General features: G+C 43.7%; 1 protein-coding gene across 1 annotated transcript in view; it reads right to left on the bottom strand.

The window, feature by feature from the left end:
• si:dkey-112m2.1 (transmembrane protein 132C) overlaps positions 1 to 27,850 on the bottom strand; it is a 185,834-nt gene that overhangs the window by 100,769 nt on the left and 57,215 nt on the right. Inside the window, exon 3 of the mRNA XM_034198122.1 lies at positions 15,988 to 16,915. Coding sequence (XP_034054013.1) covers positions 15,988 to 16,915 — 928 coding nt within the window. The remainder of the gene's footprint in view (positions 1 to 15,987; positions 16,916 to 27,850) is intronic.

Genomic DNA, 27,850 nt, shown 5'->3' with positions numbered 1-27,850 from the left:
CCTCTGACCCTGTCGATACTCAAAGTCCTGGAGGCATGTGTCACTCTGAATGGTACGCAGCATTCATAGGAGCCTCTGCCAGGCTGCGAGATGACAAAATTCCCTCTGGGACATGTAGCCTTTTCCAAAAGGCAGATGGACAGAGCAAAGAAGAAAAATAAAGACAGACAGCAGGGAAACGCAACGGCAATACACGACTGCCGCTGTCGAATAAATTCATCAGTTGACACAAATTCAAGAGGGGAAAAGTGATGAAAAATCATTATGGTAGAAAAATACATGGATTTATTACTTGCTGCGGGCAACTGGTGATTGCTTTGTGGTGGTAGAGCCCAATAGAGAGTGGTATCTAAATAGTGACTGAACACTCTCCCCGGGCCGCCGATGACTAATTACTTATTAATGAGGGGATGAGAAAAGGCTGTGCTTTCAAAGTAAACGCTGGTGAGCACGGAAGATCCCACCGAGCAAACAGAAAGAGGGAGATGGGTAAAGAAGGGCAGGGTACAATGAGACAGTTTTCATTTTTAAAATAAGAGTCTACCTAATATTTAAAGATAAAAAGCCAAGGGTTTTTTTTTTTATACTGCACAAAGAAAGGGAACATGTCAAGCTTAAGAACAGCCGGGAATATGAAAGAAAAAGGAGAAAGGGCATATATAGAGAGAGGGAGGGAAAGGTTAAATAACACAAGGAAGGGAGAGAAACCAAGGCAGAGTGGCAGACGAAATACAAGGAGAGGTACAGATAAGTACAGACATGGAAATGGAAAAAAAGAGACATACCTGGCTTGGGTGACCTTTACCAATAACTGATTCCCAGAGTAATGCAGTCAAGATAATACACTGGTGAGAACATCTTTATTCCAACCTTTTCTCCTGCTGATATTCCAGCAAACATTGGCCAACAACAAACAGCCAAAGTACAGGACCTGTAAACCTGAACCGTGTTAAGGATCACAAACAGCTGACACGAAGCACTGCATCATGTCCTAAAAACTCCAAGCTGGGCTCAGCTAAATCTTTATTTATAGTCCAAACACTCAACCTGCTGCCTTCACAATCTAAATCCCCTAAATAACAAGTTGCTGACTGTTTGGGACACAGCGTGAAGAATCCCATACTTATACCTTCACACTCTCAGATATTAGCAATTCATTTGCATTCATCAGCAGCACTGCCCCCGGGGGGCTCTGTGGGAATATGTTGGATTGTTTAGTCAAATTTACAATACAGCTGGGGCAATTTATCTTTTGAAATGCCTGTTAATTTGTTCAGGAGGAAATGGTGTTTTCATTTGCATGTTGAATAAGGAGTAGCAGGAGAAGCGTTTTCTAACCTGTTACGCCACTCTCCGTGGCTAATGAGGCAGGGAGCAGAGAATTAGTGACTCCGCCGGGAACCTTTAGCATGACAAACACAGCATGACTTCTCAGTTAGCTCGAGGCAGGTCCAGGCTATGGACGAGTGCGAGTGTTGGCATATCTGTGTGCACACATGCGAGTGTATGTGTGCATATTCATGACTGTCTGTGTTTTTCCAGCAGCTGAGGTCAAAAGCCTGCAATTACATTCACATTAATTAGATTAATTTGGAGAAGATCAAATACAACCCATTAAACAATCAGACGAGAGAGAAAATGGGCATTTAAATAGCTCTGCGGTTAATTGTTCTGATATTGCTGTGAGATAAAGGCGCTGTCTGGGCATTGGTTTGTAGGATAACTTGAGGATACATATTAAATGTTATCACTCACATATGTTACGCCTCATGAGGCACATCAATTAGTCCTACTTGATAATACAGCTTTCACCGTAGAGCGTTGGAAGTAATGCGATGCATGATTTTAGAATCTCAGTCACGCTGTTGATATCCTAGCATGAGTCAAGGAATATTTTGATTCTTGACAGTTGATTGAAGATAATGAAAAGTGCAGTAGCTCCGAGTGAAGCCCTTCACCGTCACATTTTATGATTTTTAAGAACTTAAAAAGTGTATTTAAAAGCAGGAAACCAAGATTGATAAGGGACACATTTATTTGAATGATTTTTCTCTATGTGTTTCCATGGTACCATGTGGAAAAAAGATGGGCCAGTCATTATGTAGCCTTTTTTGTCATATTGAAGGTTTCGGTGTTTACATGTTTAAAGGCCCTGACACACCAGGCCGATTTCGGCTGTTTTCGTAAGTCGGGAGACGAAGCGTGTCCTGTCGCCCAAACTCAATTTGGTGTGTCCCGCACCGTCGACCGTGACACGCCTTATTTGGACTGCCTGTCCCGATGCATGGCCGATTCAACATGTTGAATCCAATAGAGTCTGGCTGCAGACCGCAGCAAGGAGTCGGATCATATAGGGGCGGATCGTATAGGGGCGTTTCCTAAAGGGTTATGAACCCCGCCCCCACGTATTTCTTAAAGGTATATGACGCTCTCTGTTTCTCATTTATTTTAATGCTTTGAATGAATCATAAACAAACTTTGAAAAATAATAATTATAATTAATTTGCATAAAGAATGAAGAGTATACAACCCACAGAGAAGACAAATTCATAAATTGTAGACATATCATTTTTCACGGTGCAGTGGTAGTAATTATTATTCAAATCAATTACGTTTTATGGAAGATATTGCTGTATATCATTTAACAACATGAGTAGATGTTTCTGTACACCTAAAATATTGAAGTTTAAGTTACTGTCCTGATGTGTATCATTCATTTGTTCATGTTGTGTCTGGTGGTAAGATTAATAAAAAAATAAAAAATATATACAGTAGATACAAAGAGGAAAGTCTTTATTAAACAAACATTTTATTCTTGGAAGGTGCCTCCAGCATCATAGAAACAGTCAATGCTGCAGAATCCTGCCAGCTCATATTTTCTGATGATGCCATAACTAATGTTACATAATTATAGAAGACACATCCGAAGTGTTATTTTTACATATTGATTAGCAGCCGACATTTAGTGAAAGGATGCGTCCGTCTCTCGTCTGGTTCATTACAACTAGTAGTTACAAACTGTTACAGTTACAACCTTAATCAGTACCGCACATCTTATTACTCAATTCAACCAACCAAGCTAGCCATGTTGTCTATCCGAATCCATACCATATTATTTGATTAAGTTACAGTATGTAGGGCAGGCCTACTTATATTTCCAAGATAATACAAGAGTACACTAGCATCATGCTAAGTGCTGGTTAGCATCACAGCATATACGCTAACCTTAGGTCAATTAGATGATCAGCTTTGGTAACACAAATCAGTATTGTTACCGAGCCTGATAATCTATTGACCTATCTAAGCTTAACGTTATTACAACAGTAGAGTAGGCCTGGTTGCAAACGGGACTATAGGCCAACGTTTTTATAGCATCATGCTAAGTTAGCATTTAATACCACAAACATTTTTACCACATACAACTATTATTTACTTTATTAACGCTGTAACGAGGTTGGACAGTCAATGTTGTACTTTGATAACGAGACAATTGTGTGTTAAGAAAAATGACATTACAATAAATATAAACATGCATCTCTGGAAAATACTATTACCGCTGTTTCAACTTGTTGTTCGGCCATCGTGAAAGAACGAATGACTTATTCTGCGAAGATTTATAAAAGCAGCTGGAATCCCTTAAATTGCATTACTGTCACCTACAGTATGTATTTCTGCTGAGTGTCATTCTATTGGATAAAAAAAGTTAGGAAACGCCCCTATACGATCCGCCCCTATACGATCCGCCTCCTTGCTGCGGTCTGCAGCCAGACCCATCTCGTTGAATCGGCCATGCATCGGGTCTGGCAGTCGGACCAAACAATCACTCTGATTGGCTGTTCAGCTAGCGAATCAGTGCATGAGAAGCGAAACGGAAGTGAGGGACGTAAACAAACAATTTAAGAAGGCACACACAGACTGATATTCATTTTCATCTCATCATGGCGATCTGGAATTACGCAAACGAAGACCTGCTCATCACATTGATCCAGGAGAGGCCAGCTCTGTACGACATCACAGAGAAAAGGTACTCGAACCGAGTAGTGAAAACCGGACTCTGGCGAGAGATTGAAACGCAACTTGGTTTCTCGGGTAAGATTATCTTTTTCATCAATTGAGCTCTTTAGCAGATATTGTTGGCTTTTTATTGTTTGCCAGCGTATAGTGACGTTAACGTGAAATGTAATTTGTTATTTCAACCTTGTGTTTTGTTGTTATCTTGTTGCTAGCTGTTGCTAGCTGTGCAGTTTGGCACTGCATATAGATATGAATTGGACATGCTAACTAGCCACAATGCTTACTTCGTTTATTTGTGTGCTTCAGAGAAAGAGCTGAGGAAGAAGTGGGATTCTCTGCGAACCCAGTACACCCGGTACAGGAGACTTGCCCCTTCGGGTAGTTGTGGAGCACCAAAGACTGGCAGACAGCAGTGGATCATAACCAGGCTGCAGTTTGCACACGCTATTTGTTGTTGTTTATATCACGCAGTCTGTTCTTCTTCTCTGTCTTCCGGTTGTTGCCTATTTTTAATGACGAATACACACTACCGCCGCCTGCTGGTAAGGAGAGTTATTGCCACTCACGCACTGAAGTCTTTGCGGTGTGTTCCCGTGCGACACATGGCCAAGACGCAGGAGAACACCGCGACGCAACAGCCGACGTCGGCGAGTCCTCTGGTAACTGCTTGGTGTGTCAGGGCCTTTACAGCAACCTTCTTCTTTATTTCGGTCATCGGTCTCATCAGATAAAGCCTTATGGGTCATTTGGAGGTTAACAGGAAGCTCTTTCTTTTATGCTAGAACATTGAGCATTAGTTTATAACTGTGGGGGAAACTTCTGTAGCAATGGAGAGTCAGGACTCAGAGAGACACTGGCCGTTTATCAATCGCGAGGATGCTTGCTTGGTAGCACATGTCTTCCGCGTCACTTCCTCCAGAAGCTAGGCAATAATCCTTCCTGGCATTCGGAAAACGAAGAGTGGAACAGGCTAGCAAGTGTGCAGGTGTGCGTCATATGAGAGGCCCCGCCTTACATTTTCTGCCACAGATTTGGGGAAATTGGTCCGTGCGCAAAGCATTGTGGGGATTTGAAGGACGCGAAGTCTACCCATGTGCAGCCTCGAAATTACCCCCAAACCAAGGACGCGGCCTCGGTGGAATTCCAAGTATGCTGGAGATTGGAACAGTCCTTCGGCGGCACTCGATGACGTAGTATCCTTGAAATATTGGCTTGGAAGCCAGTTTCCTCGCGATTGAGAAACGGCTCTGTCTGTGTTGTGTTTTGTCTTGTCTTTTTCTGTCTTTGGTTTCATGTTTTATTTTTGAAGAGTGTTCACCCCCTGTCTTGCCTGTTGCTGTCTGTCTGTGTTCCCTCCTACAGTACCTAATTACCCGATTGTGTTCACCTGGTGCCCCTGTGTTTTCTCCTCCCTCCTGACCTGTGTCTTGTTCTATTTCGTATATGGCTTCGCCCTCTAAGGCTATCGCTATTGGGTTTACCCTTCTGCGCCCCCGCGCAGTACTGAAAACACTTGTAGTCCCGCACCCGGGCCTCCTTCCGGTATAAATAGGGAGGTTGCCCGGCGATCTGCTCCCTCTTTTCTTCAGCAACCAGCAGTTTACTGAAGCATGAGAAAAGCAACATCATGAGCAGAGTTGGGTGTAATAATATTACTTTTGTCGGTAACGGAGTAGTGTAACGCATTACTTTTATAATTTAGTAATCACACTACAGTTACTAACATTGCCCCGACACGCGTTACTTCGTTACTTTTATAAAATAATCACACTCACTGACAGACTAGAGGGGTTTCCGCCGCAGGTTTATATACATGTAGGCCTATGTAATCTGCGCGATTTGCGAGACCACATCTCCACGTGCAGTGCTGCATAAACATGGTTGAGTCTTTTCATCTGTAAACTCCCTCAAAGGGGCCGCTCGCTCTCTTTTGTTGATCGCCCTCTCACGGGTGAACAGTTCAATGCCCCGCTTCATTGTAGGAATTCTGCCATGTCTCTACCACTTTAGTTTGACCATCTCTGTTACTAAGTTATGGAATACTAAATAAATAAGTAATTAGATACCTTACCGTTACTGCGCTCATAAAGAATGATAAGAATAATGCGTCTTGAACTGGTTTAATTAATTAGTGTCTTGACGTTTCACAGACTGTTAGCTTGTTGTGGTAGGCTGGTAGCCAATTTTAGAGCATATAAAATGAAAGACTTGTGCTGTCTTCCTTAATGCAATAGTAATTGGGGGTGCAAGTGGAGTCTCGCAGAGGCAAAACTGTGGCGCGCACACTGTAGGTGCGCCGCAGTCTGCGTGATCTGCCTGTAGGGAGGGGCGGGCCGGCCCTGCGAGTAAAGTAATAAGTAAAGTAACGAGTAAAGTAACGAGTTACTTTATGTAGAGAGTAACGAAGTAGTGTAATATATTACTTTTTTTTAAAGTAATATGTAATATGTAATATATTACTTTTTTTTAGTAACGACCCCATCTCTGATCATGAGCAATAAAGAGTGTGTCCGTATGTGCCCTTCGTGCAATACGGGCTACATTATGAGCTACGATTTGCATCCGATATGCGCAGCCTGTCTGGGGCCAGAGCACGCGGACGCGGCTCTCAGCCAGCAGGTCGCATGTCCTCACTATGTGCGTCTTCCTTCATCCGACAGGAAGCGAAGGGCGGACGCTCTAGCTGCTGCGGGTGAGGAAGACGTCTGGGGTGGGCAGGAGCCCATCCAGAACACACCACCGTCGCTGTGCGCAGCCGTGGCGGTGTCCCAGGCGAGGACAGCCAGCGGTGAAGCAGCAGTGACACCAGCGGCAGCAGCAGCAGCCAACCCGGCCACAGCGGCAGACGGACAGACACCAGCAGCAACAGCAGCCGAGGCGTCAGAATCGTCCGTCAGCGGCGGCCGGGGCACCGGGGGAGTGTGAGGAAAATAAAAAGAAGCTTATTTTCCAACATGTTGGCTGTGTCATCAGTTTCAAATGTGTTTCACATATCCCCCACTCTGGGTAAACCAGCTGCCTATGACCTATCGGTTAAATAGCCATCAGGATTCGTTACAAAAGCCTGCGCATTTTAATCTATCGATTAATAAACTGCGGAGCACAGTAACTACACCAGCTGCCTTCAATCTGGTGATTAGTAGGCAGCAGGGTTCGCTGCAGGGTTCCCGTGGTTATAACTTTTGGTTATTAAACCACAGACCTCGCGGCATTCCTCTATCCGAGATACGCCACCTACACACGGTGACAATAAGCCCATGAGCGCCGTGGTAACACCTCATGTGGTTATCACTGCACACACCTCCACCCATCCTCTGAGCGTGTACGCGCATCATGATGAGAGGCGGAGTGAATGCAACGTGTGGAGGCGTCCTCACAGCCTTTTCGCTAGGCCCACCTTGGGTTGCCTCACGGGGCCTCCGCCCCCCCACCAGGAGAGGGGGGGTAAAAAGGGAGTGAGGTACTCCCGTTCAGCGTCTGCTCCATGAGAGCCGCCGAGGAAACAGAGCGGCCTTGACGGTTGGGGAGACAGTGTGAGGAAAATAAAAGAAGATTATTTCGTTGGCTGAGTCATCAGTTTCAAATGTGTTTCACATATCCCCCACTCTGGCCGGTGAGCCAGCTGCCATGACCTATCGGTTAATAGCCAGCCGGGTTCGGTACAAAAGCCTGCGCTATTTAATCTATCGATTAATAAGCTGCGGAGCACAGTAATTACACCAGCTGCCTTCAATCTGGTGATTAGTAGGCAGCATGGTTCGCTGCAGGATTCTGGTGGTTATAACTTTCGGTTATTAAACCACAGACCTCGCGGCATTCCTCTATCCGAGATACACCACCTATACACGGTCATAATAAGCCCAGGAGCGCAGTGTTAACGCCTCATGTGGATATTACTGCACACACCTCCACCCATCCTCTGAGCGTGTACACGCCTCATGATGCGAGGCGGAGTGATACGCAGCGTGTGGAGGCCTCCGCACAGCCCTTTCGCTCTAGGCCCACCTTGGGTTGCCTCACGGGCAGCGGCGGCGAGGGCTCTGGCGTGGCTCGTCGTCATGACAACCACAACACATCTCGAGCATGCGCGCCCGCTGTCAGAGTGTTTCTCGGCGTGGCAGCGCATGTGTTTGATGGACAGATGGATGAACAGGCTGATCAGCAGAGGGTACACCCTGCAGTTCGCCTCCCCCCCCACAGTTCAACGGGAGGAAGAAAATCAGGGGTATTACTCCCGCTATTTTCTTATCCCGAAAAAGACAGGGGGAATGAGACCCATCCTCGACCTGTTTCACATGCTGACGGTCAAAAAGGTGCTAGAGTGTGTTCACCAGGGAGATTGGTTCACCTCTATAGACCTAAAGGATGCATACTTCCATGTACCCATCATTCCGCAACACAGGAAATTCCTGCGGTTTTCATTCCAGGGAATAGTGTACCAGTACAACCGTCTGCCGTTCGGCTATTCCCTGGCTCCTCGTACTTTTTCAAAGTGTGTAGAGACGGCGTTGCAGCCGCTACACAGAGGAGGGATGAGAGTACTATTTTTACCTGGACGACCTGCTGCTGCATGGCTCGCTCCAGGGAGGAAGCGGCTTTACAGACGGTACAACTCATATCGTATCTGTCAAAGCTGGGTTTCATGATAAATTGGGAAAAGAGCTGTCCCATTCCAGCCCAGAGTATTGTGTACCTGGGTGGAATTGAACTCAGCCCGCATGAGAGCATGACTCTCACGGCAGAGAGTGGAGTGGACACGCTGACAGCTCTCCTTCGACGTGTCACACCCCGCAGCGTGGTGACGAAAAAGCCCCCCACAGTTCAATGGGAAACAGGAAACACCCCTGTCCTCCCAGAAGCTATGTCTTGCGCTCCAAATCCGAGCTGCTGGAACTCCTGTTGAAAGAGGATATTTCCAGGTTTCCTCAAAGGGAGGAAAATCAGGGGTTTTCACTCCAGTTATTTTTCTAATCCCGAAAAAGACTGGGGCAATGAGACAGGGGCTGGAATGTGTTCACCAGGACGACTGGTTCACTTCCACCTGAAGGATGCATACTTCCACGTACCCATCATCCCGAAACACAGGAAATTCCTGCGGTTTCTCATTTCAGGGAATATCAGACCAGACAATCGTCTGCCGTTTGGATATTTCCTGGCTCCTCCCATTTTTGTGTAGAGAAGGCTGGAGCCGCTACACAGAGGAGGGATGAGAGGGTGGTTTCCTTTGGACGACCTGCTTTGCTGGCTCGCTCCAGGGAGGAAGTCGCTTTACAGACGGTATATCTCATATCGCATCTGTCAAAGCCTGGGTTTCATAACAAGTTGGAAGAAGAGCTGTTCCCTTCCCTCTCAGACAAACGTTATCTGGAGTGGAATTAAAAACTCAGCCAGCAGCAGAGCGCTCTCTGGCAGCGAGTGAGAAACTGACAGCTCTCCTCTGGCGTGTCACAAACCACACAGCCCTCTCCGTAATGCAGCTGCTCGGCATTAGCATCAGCCGGTCACGGGGGGGATTCCCCTGGGTCTCCCCCACAGGGGGAGTCCCCAGAGGTGCTTCATTCACTGCAGAAGCCTGCTGTTTTAACCTATTGGTTTATAAACTGCAGAGCTCGAGGCATTCCTCTGTCCCAGATATGCCTTACACACGGTCATAATAAATCCACGAGCACTGTTATAACGCCTCGTGAGGACAGCATACACACACCTCTCATCCTCTGGGCGTGTACGCGCCTCATGATGAGAGACAGAGTGGAATGCAGCGTGTGGAAACTCCCTCGCAGCTTTTTTGCTTCACGGGCAGCAGCGGCGAGGGCGCGGCACGTCACCATGACGACCATTACGGCACATCACAAAGAAGCCTCTCCACCCAGCAGTTCCATGGGATGCAAGAGGTCGGAGGAAGAAGAAACATCTCATCTCCTCTGGCCGGTGCGCGCGCTGTCTGCTATGTAGCGCGCACGGCGGCATTGCGCCGTTCTCAGCGCCTGTTTGTGCATTACAGAGAGCGCTCGATCGGGCAACCTCTGTCTACACAACGGCTGTCACACTGGCTGTGTGAGGCTGTGTCACAGGCATATGTCTCCTCTGGGGGGGAGCCCCCGGAGAATATCAAAGCGCACTCAACCAGAGGAATTTCCTCCTCCTCGGTGTTGCGCGGAGGAATGTCAGTGGAAGATATTTGCACGGCTGCATCTTGGTCTTCCCCCTGTTCATTTATTCAATTTTATTTGAGGGATGTCTCCCTTTCCTCTCTGACACGCCCTGTACTGGGTGTCCTGTCAGAGTGAGTGACGTCAGGGATCCAGCTGTGCGCCTTTCTCCTGCCTCGCGGCACACAGAGAGCTATAGGTTACTTACGTAACCCCAGTTCTCAGAGTAACATGAAGTGAGATGTCTCACTATGGGATGCGCCTCATCGCGGAGCAAACAGAAGCATCAATCTCATTACGCCAATCCTGATTGGCTGGTGATCTTGACGTCAGCGTCAGGGAATTCACCCCCTATAAGTAGCTTGCGCCACGACGCATGCATCATTCAAAATAAGCACCTCTTCTCGCTTCACCATAGCAAGGAGGGCCGTCTGGTGAGACATCTCACTTCATGTTACTCTGAGAACTGGGGTTAAGTAAGTAACCTATAGTTCTCATTCATAACACTCCGTTCGATGTCTCACTATGGGAAATTGTAGCTCCCGTATTGTCAGACGAACTTATCTCGAAAATCACCAAACCAACCAGAACTTAACAGGTAGAGCTCTGACTCAACCAGGTGCCCAGCACTGCTTGAGTCACACTGGGAGCAGAACGTCCAGCCTGTTAAGAGGCGGACAAAAGTGAGCGGCGAGGACCAGCTCGCCGCTGCACCAATGTCTTGGATGGGAGACATCCTGGACAGAGCCCAGGATGCAGCCAGACCCTGAGTCGAAAGAGCTCGCGGACCCGAGGGTGCCTGCGAACTCTGACTCATATGGGCCCCAAAGCAATTGCTTCCACAAACCAGTGGGAGAGCCATTGCTTAGTAACAGGCTTGCCCTTATAAGGGTTAGCCCAGGACACAAGGGGTTGGTCATTATGACGAAGCACCCTTGATCTGTCCCTGTACGTGCGTAAAGCACGGGCTGGACACGGCAAATCCGGCCGCTGTTCCCCGGAGGAATACAGTGGCGGGGAGGATGCCTCAATGTCAAATGTGGTACCTGAACCAACCGCCTTAAGATAAAGGTAGGGTTGGGCTTCAACCACACTCTGTTTGCCCTGGGGCGAACTGAGTGCATGAAGACTGTACAGATAGTGCATGAGTGCCACTGGCTCGCTTGGCAGCTGCCAGGGTCAGCTTCATGTCACACTGTATTCAGATTGTACCACTCACGGGCCAGGCCCATAGAGCCAAGCGCTCTGGGTGTGGGTGAAAGATCGCCCCCCCCGCTTGGGACAGTATGTTCCTGCGTAGTGGGAGCTGCCATGGCTGCCCGCACAGCAGCTGATATATCTCCGCTGGCCAGTACATAGCTGGCCAGTGCGGAGCTATCAGGATAAGTGTGTGGCGTTGCTCTCTCACTCTGGCCAGAGTTGGGGGTATCAGAGCCAGGGGTGGGAACGTGTACAGAAGGCCCGGGGGCCAATCGTGCGCGAGTGCATCCACGCCTAACGGTGCATTTAGATCGCGCATCGAAAAGAACAGCTGACACTGAGCGTTGTCTTTCGATGCGAACAGATCCACCGCGGCTCTGCCGTAACGCACCCACAGCTGGCTCACAATCCTTGGATGTAGAGTCCAGTCTGCATAAAGTGGTATACCTCTGGACAGTAGATCTGCCCCGAGGTTCATCACTCCCGGTACGTGCGTCGCTCTCAGAGAGAGGAGACGTCTACCGCGCCATAGGATCAGTTTGCGCGCCAGTGTGTGTAACTGGAGAGAACGCAAACCCCCTTGGTGGTTAATATACGATATTGTGGTCGTATTGTCTGTCCTCACGAGGACGTGATGTCCCCTGAGGAAAGGCAGAAAGCGTTTTATGGTGAGAAACACCGCTAAAAGCTCCAGGTAATTTATGTGCGCCCGCTGGAGGTCTCTGCTCCAGAGACCCCTCACCGGGCGACCTTCATAAATACCTCCCCAACCTGTCAGACATGCGTCCGTGGTGACCACTTTCCATGAAAGGACAGCACCCATAGGCACACCTCGTACTAGAAAAGTCGGGTGCAGCCAGTGGCGCAGTGCCATTACGCATTTCACAGTAACCATAACTCTCCGCGCGCCATAATCAACATTCTTCATCAGTGAGACTAAACAATTATGGACTAGAGCTCTCGTCCATAGAAAAGAATGTGCGCCAGGGAACCTACGTCCCTGAACAGTAAACTACCTCAAGCTGCTCCTCCTTAAGAGAGACAGCAGCAATACCCAAGGCCGTAGGCCTATGCCATGAGAAAGGAGACAGTGAGAGGAGAAAATTATGAACTGTGTCAAAGGTTGAATACCTAAACAAATTATTCCCTAACAATAACATGTTTTTTATTAGCTGAAATGAAAATAGTTGATTTACTGTTACCAAACTATTTTATTCACCACCACTAGCCCTGCTCTGATCTGTCTAAAAAAGGACCGATTTGCATTCAAAGCACATGTTAGACTTCCGCTAAGGATTTAAAGACTGAAATATTAAACCGTGACCCAAATGATGGATGGGTAATCCAACTAAATCTAATGTTAGTGTGCATGTAAGCCTGCTGATTGTATATGGTGCGCTCAAACAGGCAAACTCAGCAGACTAATACGTTATCCTGATTTTTAAATTGGGAAGTATATTAGCCCTTGGACATACTGTATACTTTACATAATAAGTTTGACATTGGCAAAAAGAAATAAAAAGAAGTCTCACTTTATATTTTGCTGATAGTATTGAATAAAGTTTATAAAGAGCTTGACAAATTCAAGGTGTTTTATGCTTGTAAATGCACCTAATCCTATCTCAATTAATTAAGGAGGAGGATTTTACACCTCATTATTTCCCCAAAGTCCAAAAGAGTTTTGCAATCCTATCAAAACAATGCTGAAAATAATGAAACATCTTCAATTGAGAGGAAAGAAAGTTACATGTTAAGCCTTTGAAAACAGGAGGGGGATGGGGGAGGATAATGTAAAGATGAGAGAAACTCTAGAGAACATAAATCGTTAATGATGCCTTAACCACTGGGAGAAACTCACCAGGGTTACTTTTAAAGTAAACGTCCATAAACACACCCACGCCGTTAAACAAACACTGACAGACAGCGTTCAACACATCAAGTGGAAGGATCCACAAAGACTCCAGCCCCCACCTTCTGTAATCACAGTTTGTATTCACACCATCATCATGGGAATTATAAAGACCTGAAAGAGTATTTTCAAGTAAAGTTTTTCTATTATCAGGGAATCTAACAACTGAGATGAAAAGACATTGATCCACAGGTTTAACCTTACAACATAAAAGCAAGGCACAACAAAACTGATGCAAGAACAGCAATCAGCGTCCGTACGTTCAGTTACAGACTTTGCTAAGCTAGCAATTAAGTGGTGTTAAGTAGCCTGTGATTTTCACACTTTGAAGTCTAATCTTTTGGTCACTAATGAGGTATTTTGGTTGAATTTAAAGTCTGCGCTATCCCAACGGAAAAACATAACAAATATGAACTTCTAAACGATCAGGGTGCAACGCTGGTGCAAAAAAGGCCCTGTAAGAAGAAATACCGCCTGCCTATAAAGTTCCCATTTCCACACATGCTGACAAATGTGATAAACACACACTGGGAGTGCTAATACTTCATGGGAGTTCATCATCGCTGGAGTGAGACGAAAAGCAATGAGGCTTTTTGGCAGATTTCCTGCTCACCCGGGGTTGACAAATTGCCAGGGCTCTCTGTCACAGCTCCACTTTGAGGCTGCTAACTGTTTCATCTGCCATGAGTTAGATCTCGGGCATAAAAGTAGCCCGTTGGATGCATATTCCGCACACCTTCATTTGCATCACACAACACGGAGCAATTACAGTCACTTGAATGGTAATCTGTATGAGACAAAGCTCAATGAATCAATAACTACTTTTGATGCTGATATGTGGAATCACCTCAGATACAAATTTGACTCAGACAGCAATTTTGAAGCTGAGTAACGAAAACAATCATCCTGAATAGCACAAGGGTGTAATTAAGGTGTTATCCAGTCAAAAGAATCCCCTGCCGATGCTGTTTGGAAGGTGTTAGCCGCTATAATTTAACTCATTATTTTCTCTCCAAAATGACTTGTAAGGTCACAATCAACACAAACAAACACTTTCTGTGAAACGCTTATTCCATAGCAATTAAAGAAAACAACATTTTATCTGTAGCCTCTACTAACAACTTTCTAAAGAGAAGCCTATTAGCTACATGTGTATATTAAAAGTTTTTTTCAGATAATGTTATGAGTAAGCAAGATAAATAATACAAGAACACATTCTGTAAACATGAACTCCTAACTGTAAGCATACAAATATACCATAAATTAACTATTTTTAAACTTTGCCCTCAGTTTTATGCTTTTTTCTTAACTTGAACATCACTGCAATTGCTCGTGCTTTGAATGTCCAGAATACTTTGAAATGAGTACCAATTATTTGTCATTGAAATAATGTTGTTTCACAAAAGAAAATATGTCTGCCATCTCAAATTAGCATTTACTTGGCAAAGGCAAAGCAGGAACAGGATCTGAGAGTGTTGTCTGGCTTTGTTTCCCTACACATTAAAGCCAGGTAATTGATTAAATGATGGCTCTCTTGGTTGGTCTCATTAATATTTCTTTCATCTGTCAGATTTTGATTTAGGGTAGAAGAATGACCCAGATAAAAATGCTTGTTGACGTAACTAATGCTGGCCAGTTGACTAGCGGTGTCATGGCAACATTGTGAACTGGAGTCTGGTGTGGCAAATCAAAAGCTTATCATGTGCACATTTTTCTAATCTCAAATGCCAGAGAGTAATCCCCAGTTTTGCCAACGGCAGATTATTTTTGATTTAACAAACTGTTATAAGTAATGTCTCCCAGCCACCACAGTAAATACATGATGGGACTACAACTGTGTTGCCTACAAACTGTGAAATGTATTTCACAAACCTAGAGGCTGTAGATTAGTTATACCCTTTATGACTCATTTTAATTTATGACAAACAATGACTAAGAATATCCTTCTATTTAATGCCTCATCATTTCTAAAAACACAAGTGACATGTATAATGTAAATGTTGTCTTGCATTTTCAGATATATGGCTGTAGTGATATCCACCCCTGCCTCCAAAGGTCTACCGATGCTTTCTTTTTTAACTCCTTGACGCCTGATGATGGCTGTTTAAATGAGTTTGGATAATATTAGTAGCAGAGATGGCAAAAGTACACACATCCTTAACTCAATTAGAAGTACAGATACTCATGTTTAATAATACTCTGGTAAAAGTAGAAGTACTGACTGAACTTCTTTACTCAAGTAAAAATAAAGAAGTATGGGCTTCGAAATGTACTCAAGTAAAAAGTACCCATAACTACCAACTGTTTCAAAGAGTAACTGACCTCCCTTTATATTAATAGAACAATAATCGAGCCGAGTTCTCATTGGGCCCTCTTCTTTAGAGAAGACCAGGAAATTAAGGATACACGGATCGTGTTAAAATCAATAGGCACGCAATGACTCTAAATAATAATGATCACGCCACCAAACGCAGATTAAAACTAAAGTAACGAGCCTGTTTTTAAAATGTAAGAAGTAAAAGTACAGGTATTTGTGTTAAAAATGTAAGAAGTAAAAGTAAAAAGTCGTCAGAAAAATAAGTAGTGGAGTAAAGTACTGATACCAGAAAAATGTACTTAAGTACAGTAACAAAGTATTTGTACTCCACTACTTCCCACCTCTGATTAGTAGAGTGGCACATTGAACAGTGTTCTCTAAGGAGGAGGTTGACTCACCTGAGGGTGAATATTGGCACTAAGGACAGCGTAGACAGAGCCAGAAAAGTAGAGACTGTTTCTCGTTGCCGGATGGGTTTGGAGGGCGACATCACCACAAAGTTATTGTCCAGCTTCAGCTCGGACAGCGGCTGAAACAGCCTGACGCTGCCGATGCGCTGCATGGGGGTGTGCCCTGCGTAATAGCCCATTGGCCTCTGCTGGTCTGGGCGCACAGAGCTGCCCTTCCTTGAATCCTCCAAGTTGCAGTCTCCGCTGTCCGTGGTTTGAACCATGTAGTAGAGCTCCACAGGCGTTCCCTGGGCTTGCTCCGAGACCCTCTGCCTGCCCGGTCTCACTGTGGGCAGGCTGAACCAGCTGGCGAGGGGCTCGAGCTCGGCCACGCATATCCCCAGCTCACCTTTTAGCCTGCATGTCCCGCGCACCTCTTGAGTCTCGTGGAAGGCGAACATCCTGACGCAAGGCAGCTTGTGGATGGCGCTGTAATCATCCCAGTCCCTCCCCGCGATGTAGAACAACACTTGGACCTTTGGCCAACTGGGGTGAATCCTGTCGCTGATGATATAGGTGTGGACCTTCCAGTTGAATGTGAAGAGAGGCGGCGATGATGATGCTGATGTTGGCGCTGATGATGTACCGAAGGTTGGGGGGTTGAAGGGCCCCGGCAGCGTCTGCAGCAGATCCAGAGGGACCGGCTGCTGGACAGACAGCGGCCCGTAGCTAGCGTTGACAAACGGCATCTGCCGGGCCTGGTGGATGAAGAAAGACTCAGTGCGAGCCTGCAGGCTGGAGTTCCTCATTAGGTCCTGGTTGGCCTCCTGTAGGAAGAACGCCGACTCCGCGTTGAAGATCTGGTAGTTGACAGGCAGATAGATTGGCGTGGGGCCGTACCTCTGAAGACCCTCCAGGATCACCTTGCTATCCACCACTGAAACAAAGAGAGGAGAAGGAAATGTTATCTCACCACTAACCTTTGTTGCAACAACTGAGGTAAAAGCATCTGGAGTAATCAATTTCTGGTCATGCTTCACGGTACTTATTGTTGAAGATGCTTTGTCTAAACCCTATCAGCAAAACCTGAGCCAGGTGTGAAATCAAAGAGCAGAATGAGCAAAATTGGAGAAAATAATTCACGACCTGGATGGCAGCATTTCATATTTAAAAAAACATTTGGATGCATTGCGTGAAGCAATCATATCTACAGTCGGTTCTAGCGGTGAATGTTAAATGGTTTGTTGGAGGCATTCCGAATGCTATCACCTTCATGAGCCGCTGCTCTTATTTAAAATAATTTGTTAGAACACTTACGTCTTTCTGAGTCTCTTGCTTAACAGTGTTGCCCACGTTCCCTCCAACTCTCAAACCTTTTCATTGTGACAATCTGTTTATCTCTTCATTAATTTCTCTGTCCTTGCATTTGCTTTCCTCTTTTGACTTGATCTCCTTTTTCCTTCATGAATCCCTTCCTCTGCTTTTCCAATCTCCTCTTATTAGGGATGCAAAATCTGACTGTCTCGGTACTCATACCTTTGTCCATTGGCCGACACCAAGTACTGATATAAATGTTAATTTAATAAGCTTTATGCCTTACTGTGAGAAAGTGACTAACATCTTGACTTAAACATTGATTGATTTACATGCAACAAACTAATAAACAGATACAAAAATACTGAATTATGTATATATCGTGCACCAGCAAATTGGTTAAAAAAAATCTATAAAATAAACAAGAACTACATTCAAGTTTAAACCTTTTACAATTTTCCTTAAAGGTGGGGTGGGTAATTTTGGAGAAACCCGCTCGAGTGCGCTACAGAGCCCCTCCTCCAACACACACGAACGCCCACATGACCTTACAGAGCCCCTCCTCCAACACACACGAACGCCCACATGACTAATGAGAGCACGAGATAAGTTTGTGCACAGATGGAAGGCTGACAGGCAGGTAGGCCATCCAGTTATTTTAGCCCCGGCTAAAATGATTGGTCGTGCTTTTTACAGTACTACGGCTTCCACAGATGAAATGTTTTAATGTATTTATTGTCAAAGCATTTAATATATTCATTGCTATCGGGATGTTAAGAGCATTCCATGGAATATAACAAAAAGTGTTTCTGAAATAAATTACATACTCCACCTTTAATTGCTTGGCAACAATGAAAATAGGATCTGCTAATAACTCATTATTAAATACTAAACATCTTGTATAACACTTTTTGGATTAACTGTTTCAAACAAATGGAACACATATATTCATAGCTGATAGCAATTACTTACTTGATTATATAAGTGTTGAGCACCTTTTGTAATAATACTTTTTTTTACACAACACTGCAATCAGCAATCAGTCTGTATTAGTCTATAAAAGAAGTCATCTCTGAGTATTTCTGGGTTAGGGTGAACTTCTTTAGTGTTTCTTTTGTGAAGAAAGAATGCAGTACAAAAACTGTAACATAATGACTGTCTGAATGTGTCTAGTCCAGGTGCTTACTGTAAGAGAATATTTTCATCTGATCTGTTTATAGAGTCTCTTATGGTTCCTTAGAGTCTGAGATACTGCAAACATCTGCTTGTAGTCAGTCAGAGACTCCTCTGTAGGTTGAGGTCACAGGTCAAACGCTTCTCCTATGTCCGTGGGGGAGGGTTGACCTGGCAGCATCTCTTTGAGACAAGCAGACCATTGTCTCGCATCGGCTATTGATTAGGTATACGCGGGCTTTCTATGGGCCGGCCTCTCCTCGTGTTGGTTAGATGTTTTGTGTCTTTTGGTTCAGAGATCGCTGGTGGAGCACTGGACATGTGTGAAACTAAGATGATCTCCCGGCCGTATTGTCTGTACTTTCTCCAATAAAACTCTCAGTGCTTTTGGCTAACAACGGTTCCAGACTCCTTCATTCTACCTCAACATTGCAACAACAGAAGTTTACCTTCACACTTACTTTGTATCTCACATATTAACCACAGTTCATGGGCACGGAAAGAACTGCACACGAGCATAAAAGGAACTATGTCAATTATTTTTTTTATTTCCAAAAGGGCATTCAATAAAAGTTGAAAGGTGAAGAAGCTGTGTGTGGTTTTTAGTCTCTTGTAAAATAATCTTTGGAGAAAATAATTGGTTTATGCTATGGTATGCCTGCTTGCCTTCTTTTGCAATTTCACTGTTGCAAAAACGGAATGCTATAGAGTTACAACCCAGTCTCATGGCATTTCGTGTTCACCAACACGATTTTCAATCTATTGATTCGTGTTCACCAACACGATTTCCCCCTTTTTTTCGTGTTGCACAGCACGATTTTAAAAGCAATGTATTTCTACTGGTAATGACGCTCATGGAAGCACGGCATTTGTTTGTGTCGGCTGCCCTTAAAGGCAATGTGAGCGTCCATTCTCATTGGATAACGGAGAATTGTACACCCGGAAGTAAGTATTCCTCTTACTGTCGATTGATTTTACAGTGATATCTGCACTACTCATCGACTAAAAAACACCAGATTATCCTTGTTAATTACACAACATTGATTGGTTTAAATTGTGTGCAATGCTTTTGTATTTTTCCCCTTCGATTCGGAGAAACAAATATTTTTTCGGAGTAAAGGATAGCAGAAGACACTACACTACCCAGAATCCCCAGCTATCGTTTGGACTACACCATGTGCTCTGTTTGACAAACCCCGTGATAGTCCTCAAGCTCTGTGATTGGAGAGTGTGCTCCGAGAGTTACGCCGAGCCTCGAACAGCACTTGAAATGGGATGGAACCACAGCAGACTGTCCAAAACTGGATTTGAACGGGTCCACCGCGTCCCCCCCTCCCCCACCCCGTCCCCAGAACTACACATGCTGGCTATTCTGTTTCGCAACATGTTCTCTATCTATGGCACGTCTCTACTGGGAGTTGTAGTTTTAAAAGACGTTTTCGTATTTCCCATAATAAGAAGTTGCCAGTATTAAACTGTGTACATCCCTGGAGGTTTAGGGGATAGGAAACACTCAAATTTAAAACATATAATTAATAAATGGGTGAAAATTGCTTGTGCCCATAATGGGCAGCATTAATATATATACACTGTAGAGTTATATTTGTATTTATTCATGTTAGCAAACTATGGATAAGCTTAAAATGAGAATAATTTGGGTAAAACTGTGAGCTGCATTTGGGGCCTGTTGACATGTGTTTTTGAGGACAAAGGAAGATGGGGGAAGGTGAGAGCATGTCCTGATTTGCATTCAACTTAGAACGAGCTACAGTGGTTGTAATATTAAGAGAGGTCCCTTGGGTTTCTCTGGTGCTTATCAATAGTAGCAGTTAAGTGAATACTGTTCAAATAATACCTGTGTTTGTGTTTTATATTGATTTCTCTGTTTTATCCTTTCATAAATGTAAGGACTACAAATGGCTATAAACATTCTGGGCTGGTTGGAGTAAACAGGGTTTTATTGCTCTGTGGGGGAGGTGTAGGTATGCAGGCCTTGAGACCTTTTGTTGTAAAGTGAGCCTGTTTGGTTTCCTGCTGGCCAGCGTTGCGTCTCCCAATGAGATGACCTGAAAAGATGACCAGCTGACCTAACACCAAACCCCTCCTTCTTACTCTGGTATATATCCGGTGGATCCCTGGCGTTCGGCCTCTTCTTCACATGCTGCCCTCGGGTGAAAGTAGCTCTGCAGTATGCGAACCAGGGCAGGAGTAAGCCGGTATTACTCCTTAAGTATTACAATATAACTGTAATATATCATGTTGTATTGTAATGATTGTATTGCATTGTCATATTGCCATTAAAGTAGATTATTGTTAACGGTTACTTTGTAGATATGGATTCCTTCCTGTATTATAACCAGCTTCATAGGAACGCGCGGAGATTTGAAAAGCGGACCAGTTATCCCTCCAAATCTCTAACAACACACATGCCAGCTAAGGTCAGAAGAGCTTTATTTAACAGCTGGTCTTGTGTTTGTGACCCCTGTTGTTAATTGATAACATTACATTACATTACATTAATTGATAAGCCTGAAACATGCACTTGTCAAGGTTCAGAGGCAAATTCTGCAAATATGGCAGTAGCCATCGATATATGATAGATATTATTGATCCCAAGTTGGAACATTTGCGTTACATCAGCATGTGTAACAGTTGTAAATATGCAGTGGTGTTTATTTGTAAATCATTTAGTATAATCACACAAATTCTGTGTTTTATATTTAACAATTCTGTGTTCTTTATTTATTGATTGTTCAATACCTGACAAGGCCGGAGATGAAATATCTACATACATCTTATAAGAGTATAATACATTATGTATAATATCAGTTAAAATAAGTGCTTCAACATAGTTAACATTGCTGGAGGTACGCACAAATATTGATAGATGTCTTGTAATGCACTATTGAGGAACCTGCGACCCAAGTTTTCATTCAATGCATAACTACACCATAGTTGTGTAGGCCTATATGATATGTCAATAAACCTTAGAAAATCTTGAAATCTTGAAAGGGATGTGCAAAATAGTCATTATATACAGTCTTTAATTAACTATTAGTAGAGAATAACGAGTAATGAACATACTTTATAGGGATCCTATTAATATCTAATAATACAAATAATGAAATTCAATAACATGCTTTAACCACTAGGTGTCCCTTTATATCAGCTGTGCACCTTTATGGTGTAAATACAGCCTATCTACCAATTGGATCAAATATAAAAGTCAGCCGAATTAGTGTTGATACTGCAAGGAGACGTATTGTGTGAAAATAAATGTAAGATGTTGTTTTAATGGCTGATATATTTATGATCCACGTCACGTTTTCAGTTCCTCATGTTTGTCTAGAAGTCTTCTCATCAGGGCTCTATAAATACAGAACTACGGCAGATATGTAATATTTAATACAGCCGAACCGTGTATTACAATGCCGTTATGTGATGACTTTCAAAGAGAAAAGCAAGCACACTCGGAATAAAGTATTATTTTATTTTATTTAAATGTTTTCGGTCTGTTTCCGGTATTTGTTAATGACGATGTGCTGTGAGATGTGAGACTGGAATTGCACAGGGAAAAATAACGTAGGCTATCTTTAGATGCGGATTTTGTTAAACTAATATGTTTGCGCTGTGGACCAACACTATACATTGACGGGGAAGGGGGTAGCAATAAAGATAACACCATTAAACAGTTACACAACATAACAGAAATAATATCGATAGCAGCGTCCCTAGCAACCACCTTGGTAACAATGAAAACGTTCTATGGACGCAATTTCCTGAAGTAATCTTCGTAATAACTAGCAAACTAAAGATCATGTACATCCACTGCACACATAATCTGAAATAACAACTCATATTTCTCGCATCAAATGACATCAAAATGCATTTTAATGGCCAAACTAACTTTAAAATAGGCATTTTCCACCGAGAATAAAACGAAGTTCGGCCATGTTTTTTTTTTCTGCAGGGAGAAATTTGAAGATCACGTGACATAGACGCCAGCCATTGGAATGAATGGTGAAAAAAAACGGGGTTTGTCAAACAGAGCACATGGTGTAGTCCAAACGATAGCTGGGGATTCTGGGTAGTGTAGTGTCTTCTGCCATCCTTTACTCCGAAAAAATATTTGTTTCTCCGAATCGAAGGGGAAAAATACAAAAGCATTGCACACAATTTAAACCAATCAATTTTGTGTAATTAACAAGGATAATCTGGTGTTTTTTAGTCGATGAGTAGTGCAGATATCACTGTAAAATCAATCGACAGTAAGGGGAATACTTACTTCCGGGTGTACAATTCTCCGTTATCCAATGAGAATGGACGCTCACATTGCCTTTAAGGGCAGCCGACACAAACGAATGCTGTGCTTCCAAGAGCGTCATTACCAGTAGAAATACATTGCTTTTAAAATCGTGCTGTGCAACACGAAAAAAAGGGGAAAATCGTGTTGGTGAACACGAATCAATAGATTAAAAATCGTGTTGGTGAACACGAAATGCCGTGAGACTGGGTTGAGAGTTAGCTGTGGGCTATCATTCAAACCAAGTTATTTTAGCCCTTTTTTTACATTTAATGGAGATAGGCACCATCAAAGTATGCCAAATTAGCTATTGGCAGTTCTTATTTGAAATGTATGCATAGATTTACAGACAACTATCACTGGATACAAAAATAAAATAAATTCCATTTATATTATAAAGAGTTTGGAGTAGGATTATTTTATGTATAATGTGCCCATAAACCGGCCTCACAACCGCAGACCACGTGTAACCACACCAGCCCAGGACCTCCACATCCAGCATGTTCACCTCCAAGATCGTCTGAGACCAGCCACTCGGACAGCTGCTGCAACAATCGGTTTGCATAACCAAAGAATTTCTGCACAAACTGTCAGAAACCGTCTCAGGGAAGCTCATCTGCATGCTCGTCGTCCTCATCGGGGTATCGACCTGACTCCGGTTCGTCGTCGTAACCGACTTGAGTGGGCAAATGCTCACATTCGATGGCGTCTGGCACGTTGGAGAGGTGTTCTCTTCACGGATGAATCCCGGTTTTCACTGTTCAGGGCAGATGGCAATGTTATGAATCGAGTGGCCCATGGTGGTGGTGGGGTTATGGTATGGGCAGGCGTATGTTATGGACGACGAAGACAGGTGCATTTTATTGATGGCATTGTGAATGCACAGAGATACCGTGACGAGATCCTGAGGCCCATTGTTGTGCGATTCATCCACGACCATCACCTCATGCTGCAGCATGATAATGCACGGCCGCATGTTGCAAGGATCTGTACACAATTCCTGGAGGCTGAAAACATCCCAGTTCTTGCATGGCCAGCATACTCACCGGACATGTCACCCATTGAGCATGTTTGGGATGCTCTGGATCGGCGTAAACGACAGCGTGTTCCAGTTCCTGCCAATATCCAGCAACTTCGCACAGCCATTGAAGAGGAGTGGACCAACATTCCACGGGCCACAATCAACAACCTGATCAACTCTATGCGAAGGAGATGTGTTGCACTGCGTGAGGCAAATGGTGGTCACACCAGATACTGACTGGTTTTCGGACCCCCCCAATAAAGCAAAACTGCACGTTTCAGAGTGGCCTTTTATTGTGGCCAGCCTAAGGCACACCTGTGCAATAATCATGCTGTCTAATCAGCATCTTGATATGCCACACCTGTGAGGTGGGATGGATTATCTCGGCAAAGGAGAAGTGCTCACTATCACAGATTTTTTCAGATTTGTGAAAAATATTTGAGAGAAATGGTTATTTTGTGTATATAGAAAATGTTTTAGATCTTTGAGTTCATCTCATGAAAAATGGGAGCAAAAACAAAAGTGTTGCATTTATATTTTTGTTCAGTGTAATAACTTCCTGTATCCTCGCACATGATCTATACCTTATGTCTCTGCCTTCTTGCATCCCCTCCAGCTATCCTAAGCCCCCCCTCATAGGGAGACATGCCTCATGGCTTTAAATGGTATCTAAACATTGATCTGTTTGGTATTAGTAGAAGAACTCCAGTATGTGTTAGTGATGCCCAACATTTGTTGTAGAGCTTACTATCTTGCGGGTTTTGTTTACTGCCTCAGCTCACTCATGCCCATCCAACCCCACCTAATGTGGCTCTAAAACCTTCGTCAATCCCTCCTTCCCTTCATCCAGCAAATCCTCCCCACACCCTGTTTCTCTCCGCCATCAAGCTCCAGATAGTGGGACTGATAGAGTAGCCCATGAGAGCCCATTGATTTTCTGTCCCGTCGCCTCTGCGCTATTGGAGACGGTGTGGCAGTGAATTGTGACGATCCGTGGCAGCCGAGCAACGACCGGCATCAGGCACAGAGGCAGCATCTCTGCAATATCATCATTTAATCTGAAGTTAGCTTTTAAGAGAACATGAAAATATTGAAAGCTTGAAACACTGATGAAAATGACCTCATATCTATCTAATAATCAATACCTCTTATATGTAGAGTCATGAAAAGGGATGTCATGTTGCCCTGCTCCAGGCTATTTACAGAATTATTGGAGACAATAGAGAGCACATGCTGCTAAAATGCTGTTTTTATTATCTTCCTCTTATTTGTATTATCATGAGGCGCTGTGCCAATGTGACCCAGCCTAATGAATCGCACTGAGGATATACAATCCCTTTTCATCGTTCACAACTTTCATGTCTGGAAAGCTGCATTTTGGTATATCACACAGGTCAGGATGTGGAAGGAAACTTCAATGGCAGGAGCAAAAAACAATATCAAAGCATCCTTTTTTTATAAGTCCATCATTCCAAAATAAACACAAACAGTTTCCCAGACGAGTCTTCCACAGCTCTGAAAGTAATGTCGGCTGCAGCCACAAAGCCGAACCTAATTACAGACCTCTATTCACTATAATAATATGCATTCAAAGTAAAAGCGTCTCACACTGATATGGAAGACAAATATATGAAAATAATAAGAATGAATCACAAATATAAATTGCACTATAACATTTTCTTTTTTGTTTGTATTACTGGCAAACACTTAATTCAAACTCCTCGGACTCCAGTTAAACATTATCAAACTGCATCCCTGATATGAGGAAGATATAAAAAAGACATCCTGAGGTAGTTCACATTAGTGTCTGCTGGTACCCAGTTTTGACTGAGAGAATTATGTTTACCCTTTAAAATGACAAAATAGAGCAATGTCAAATGGGGAGCAACTGCTGGATCATGCTTAAAGCACAGTGAGCGGATTCTCCTTTCCCACTTTTACTCTGGGTGATGTGACACACTGTCCTACTTCCCACTTACTATGACAGAGATGGGACTAAACACCTCATTACACTTGGAAAAATGTTGTAATCTGTAACTTCAGATTTGGAATATGTCCCTTTCCATGACACCAATAGCACAACGTGAAAAGAGAGGCAAAGCCGGTGTGATTTGCAGCCCAGAGTTACCCTTGGATTTCATGTCGGCAGCCACTGTACTTGTAAATCATGTCTGGAGGACTGGTGCTGCAAATGAAAAAAGGGATGATTTGTGCTGATAACTTAACCCCTGTGGTAAATCCTGGTTGTAAACTCTCATGCAGGATTTCTTGGGCACTGCCAGCCCCTCAGGACGCGGGCCCGAGGAGTCGGATCACATCACACGGCTGAACTGAACTGGCCTCATCATTAGACAGATGTTACATTCAGGATCTTGATGTTATATTCATGTAGTGTGAGCCAGAGGGGGGCACACAGGAGCATGGGACTACAAATTAAAATGCATTTAAAGTATTTTCCATAGCATAGCCACAACATGCGGCAGATCAATTTTTAAAATAAAATCTCAAAATAGAATTAAAGCTCTCATGTCCCTGAGACAGCCATGTGTGGCTTTGAATTAAACCGTTTCTTATCATCACCTGTTCTCATCCCTGGCGACCTGAGTAGAACTTAAACCCAAGAAATATATAATCCCTTCATGTTGCCTACCCTCCTCCTCATCCTATCTTTATCCTCCACCATGTGTGAATCTTGCAAACCAGGCCCTGATCAAACATATTAAGTTGGCCTGGCTTCAATATTACATTAATCAAACAGATTTCCTGATATGGAATCTATAGGGAGAGAAGTGTTGGGATGATGGAGGTAAGTGGTGGGAGGACAAAATGGAGATGGAGCTGGGAAGTGGGAGGAGGTGGCGATGGTGGATTGTCTTCTTTTAAGTGCTCAGAGAAAGTCAAAAGACTACAGCACATGACATGCTTCCTTCACTGTAGGATTTCAAATTAGACTTGTTTTTCTTGTAGAGCATTCACCAACACGGCAGAACATTGCTCCCGCCAGCTTTAGCAACACCTGTACAAGAGTTCAATGCTTTCAGACCTGCTGATGCAACTCTTACCGTCTCATTTCGCACTGCAAGATAAGAAAAACAAAGAAACATGGCCAATGACGAGGCGTGCATTTGAAATCTTTTACAGACCTTTTATTTGAGCAATGAAAGGGAAGGTCTGCCAATGTTGTGCATGTTTCTTCTTGTGGCAAAATGCTAAAATAAGACCAAAACCAGCAAATGAATAACCCTTTCTAAAAAGCAAAGCTAATTTAGCTTATAGCTTATTTCTTTGTGCCATAGGGCAAGTCACACAAATAGGGGACATTTCTCTTCCTTACTATTTACATTGGCACTGTTGTGTATTTATTTTCAATCCCTGTCATTGCCTGATTTAGATTCATCCACATCTGAAATTAGTCCAACACAAATGGAATGTTATTTTGAATAGCATTTGCTTACATTTTATAGCAAACTCCCTCACCTTTTAGTCACTATGACCTAAAATGTTTCACCAATGAAAGCAGGCGAACGTCCTGTACTTTCACAGTAACCTTGGTATAAACCATGCGGTGGGCAATAGGCCGTGAGTTTAGCGGTTGCTTTCATCGAATTTGTTGAAAGCAACATGTCTTTAAATAATATAATTAATTTTGTTGGCTTTGTGAAAAATGATGCTTAAATGATGTTCTCAGTATCTCAGAAAAAGGAGTCTTTCCAAGCTTTCAAACAAAGCTCTTTTGTGAGACATCTTTTAAAAGCCTCTAGGTCGTACAACTAAAACGAACCATGGCAGCTTTAATGGAAGAAATACAAAATCAGCCACTAATCAAATACACACTCACCATAACATGCAATTTTCATGCTGTTTGGTGCTGTTTCTAGTCCGTGAGCTTTTTACTTCTCTTATTATGTTTTTTAAGGGGTGCACATCTTGTGTTGTGTCTTCTAATATTGACCTTTGAGAAATCCACATTTTCTACAGGTCCACCAGGTAAAACATTAAGATGTGATCTTTAAGTGGCATTTTCTTTTGTTAAGCACTCGCTCTTTGTGGGAGTTTGCTCT

The sequence above is a fragment of the Gymnodraco acuticeps genome, unplaced genomic scaffold (assembly GCF_902827175.1).
Source record: "Gymnodraco acuticeps unplaced genomic scaffold, fGymAcu1.1, whole genome shotgun sequence".
NCBI lineage: Eukaryota > Metazoa > Chordata > Actinopteri > Perciformes > Bathydraconidae > Gymnodraco > Gymnodraco acuticeps.
The sequence above is the reverse complement of the archived record's forward strand: the minus strand, read 5'-3'. Positions and strand labels throughout refer to the sequence as shown.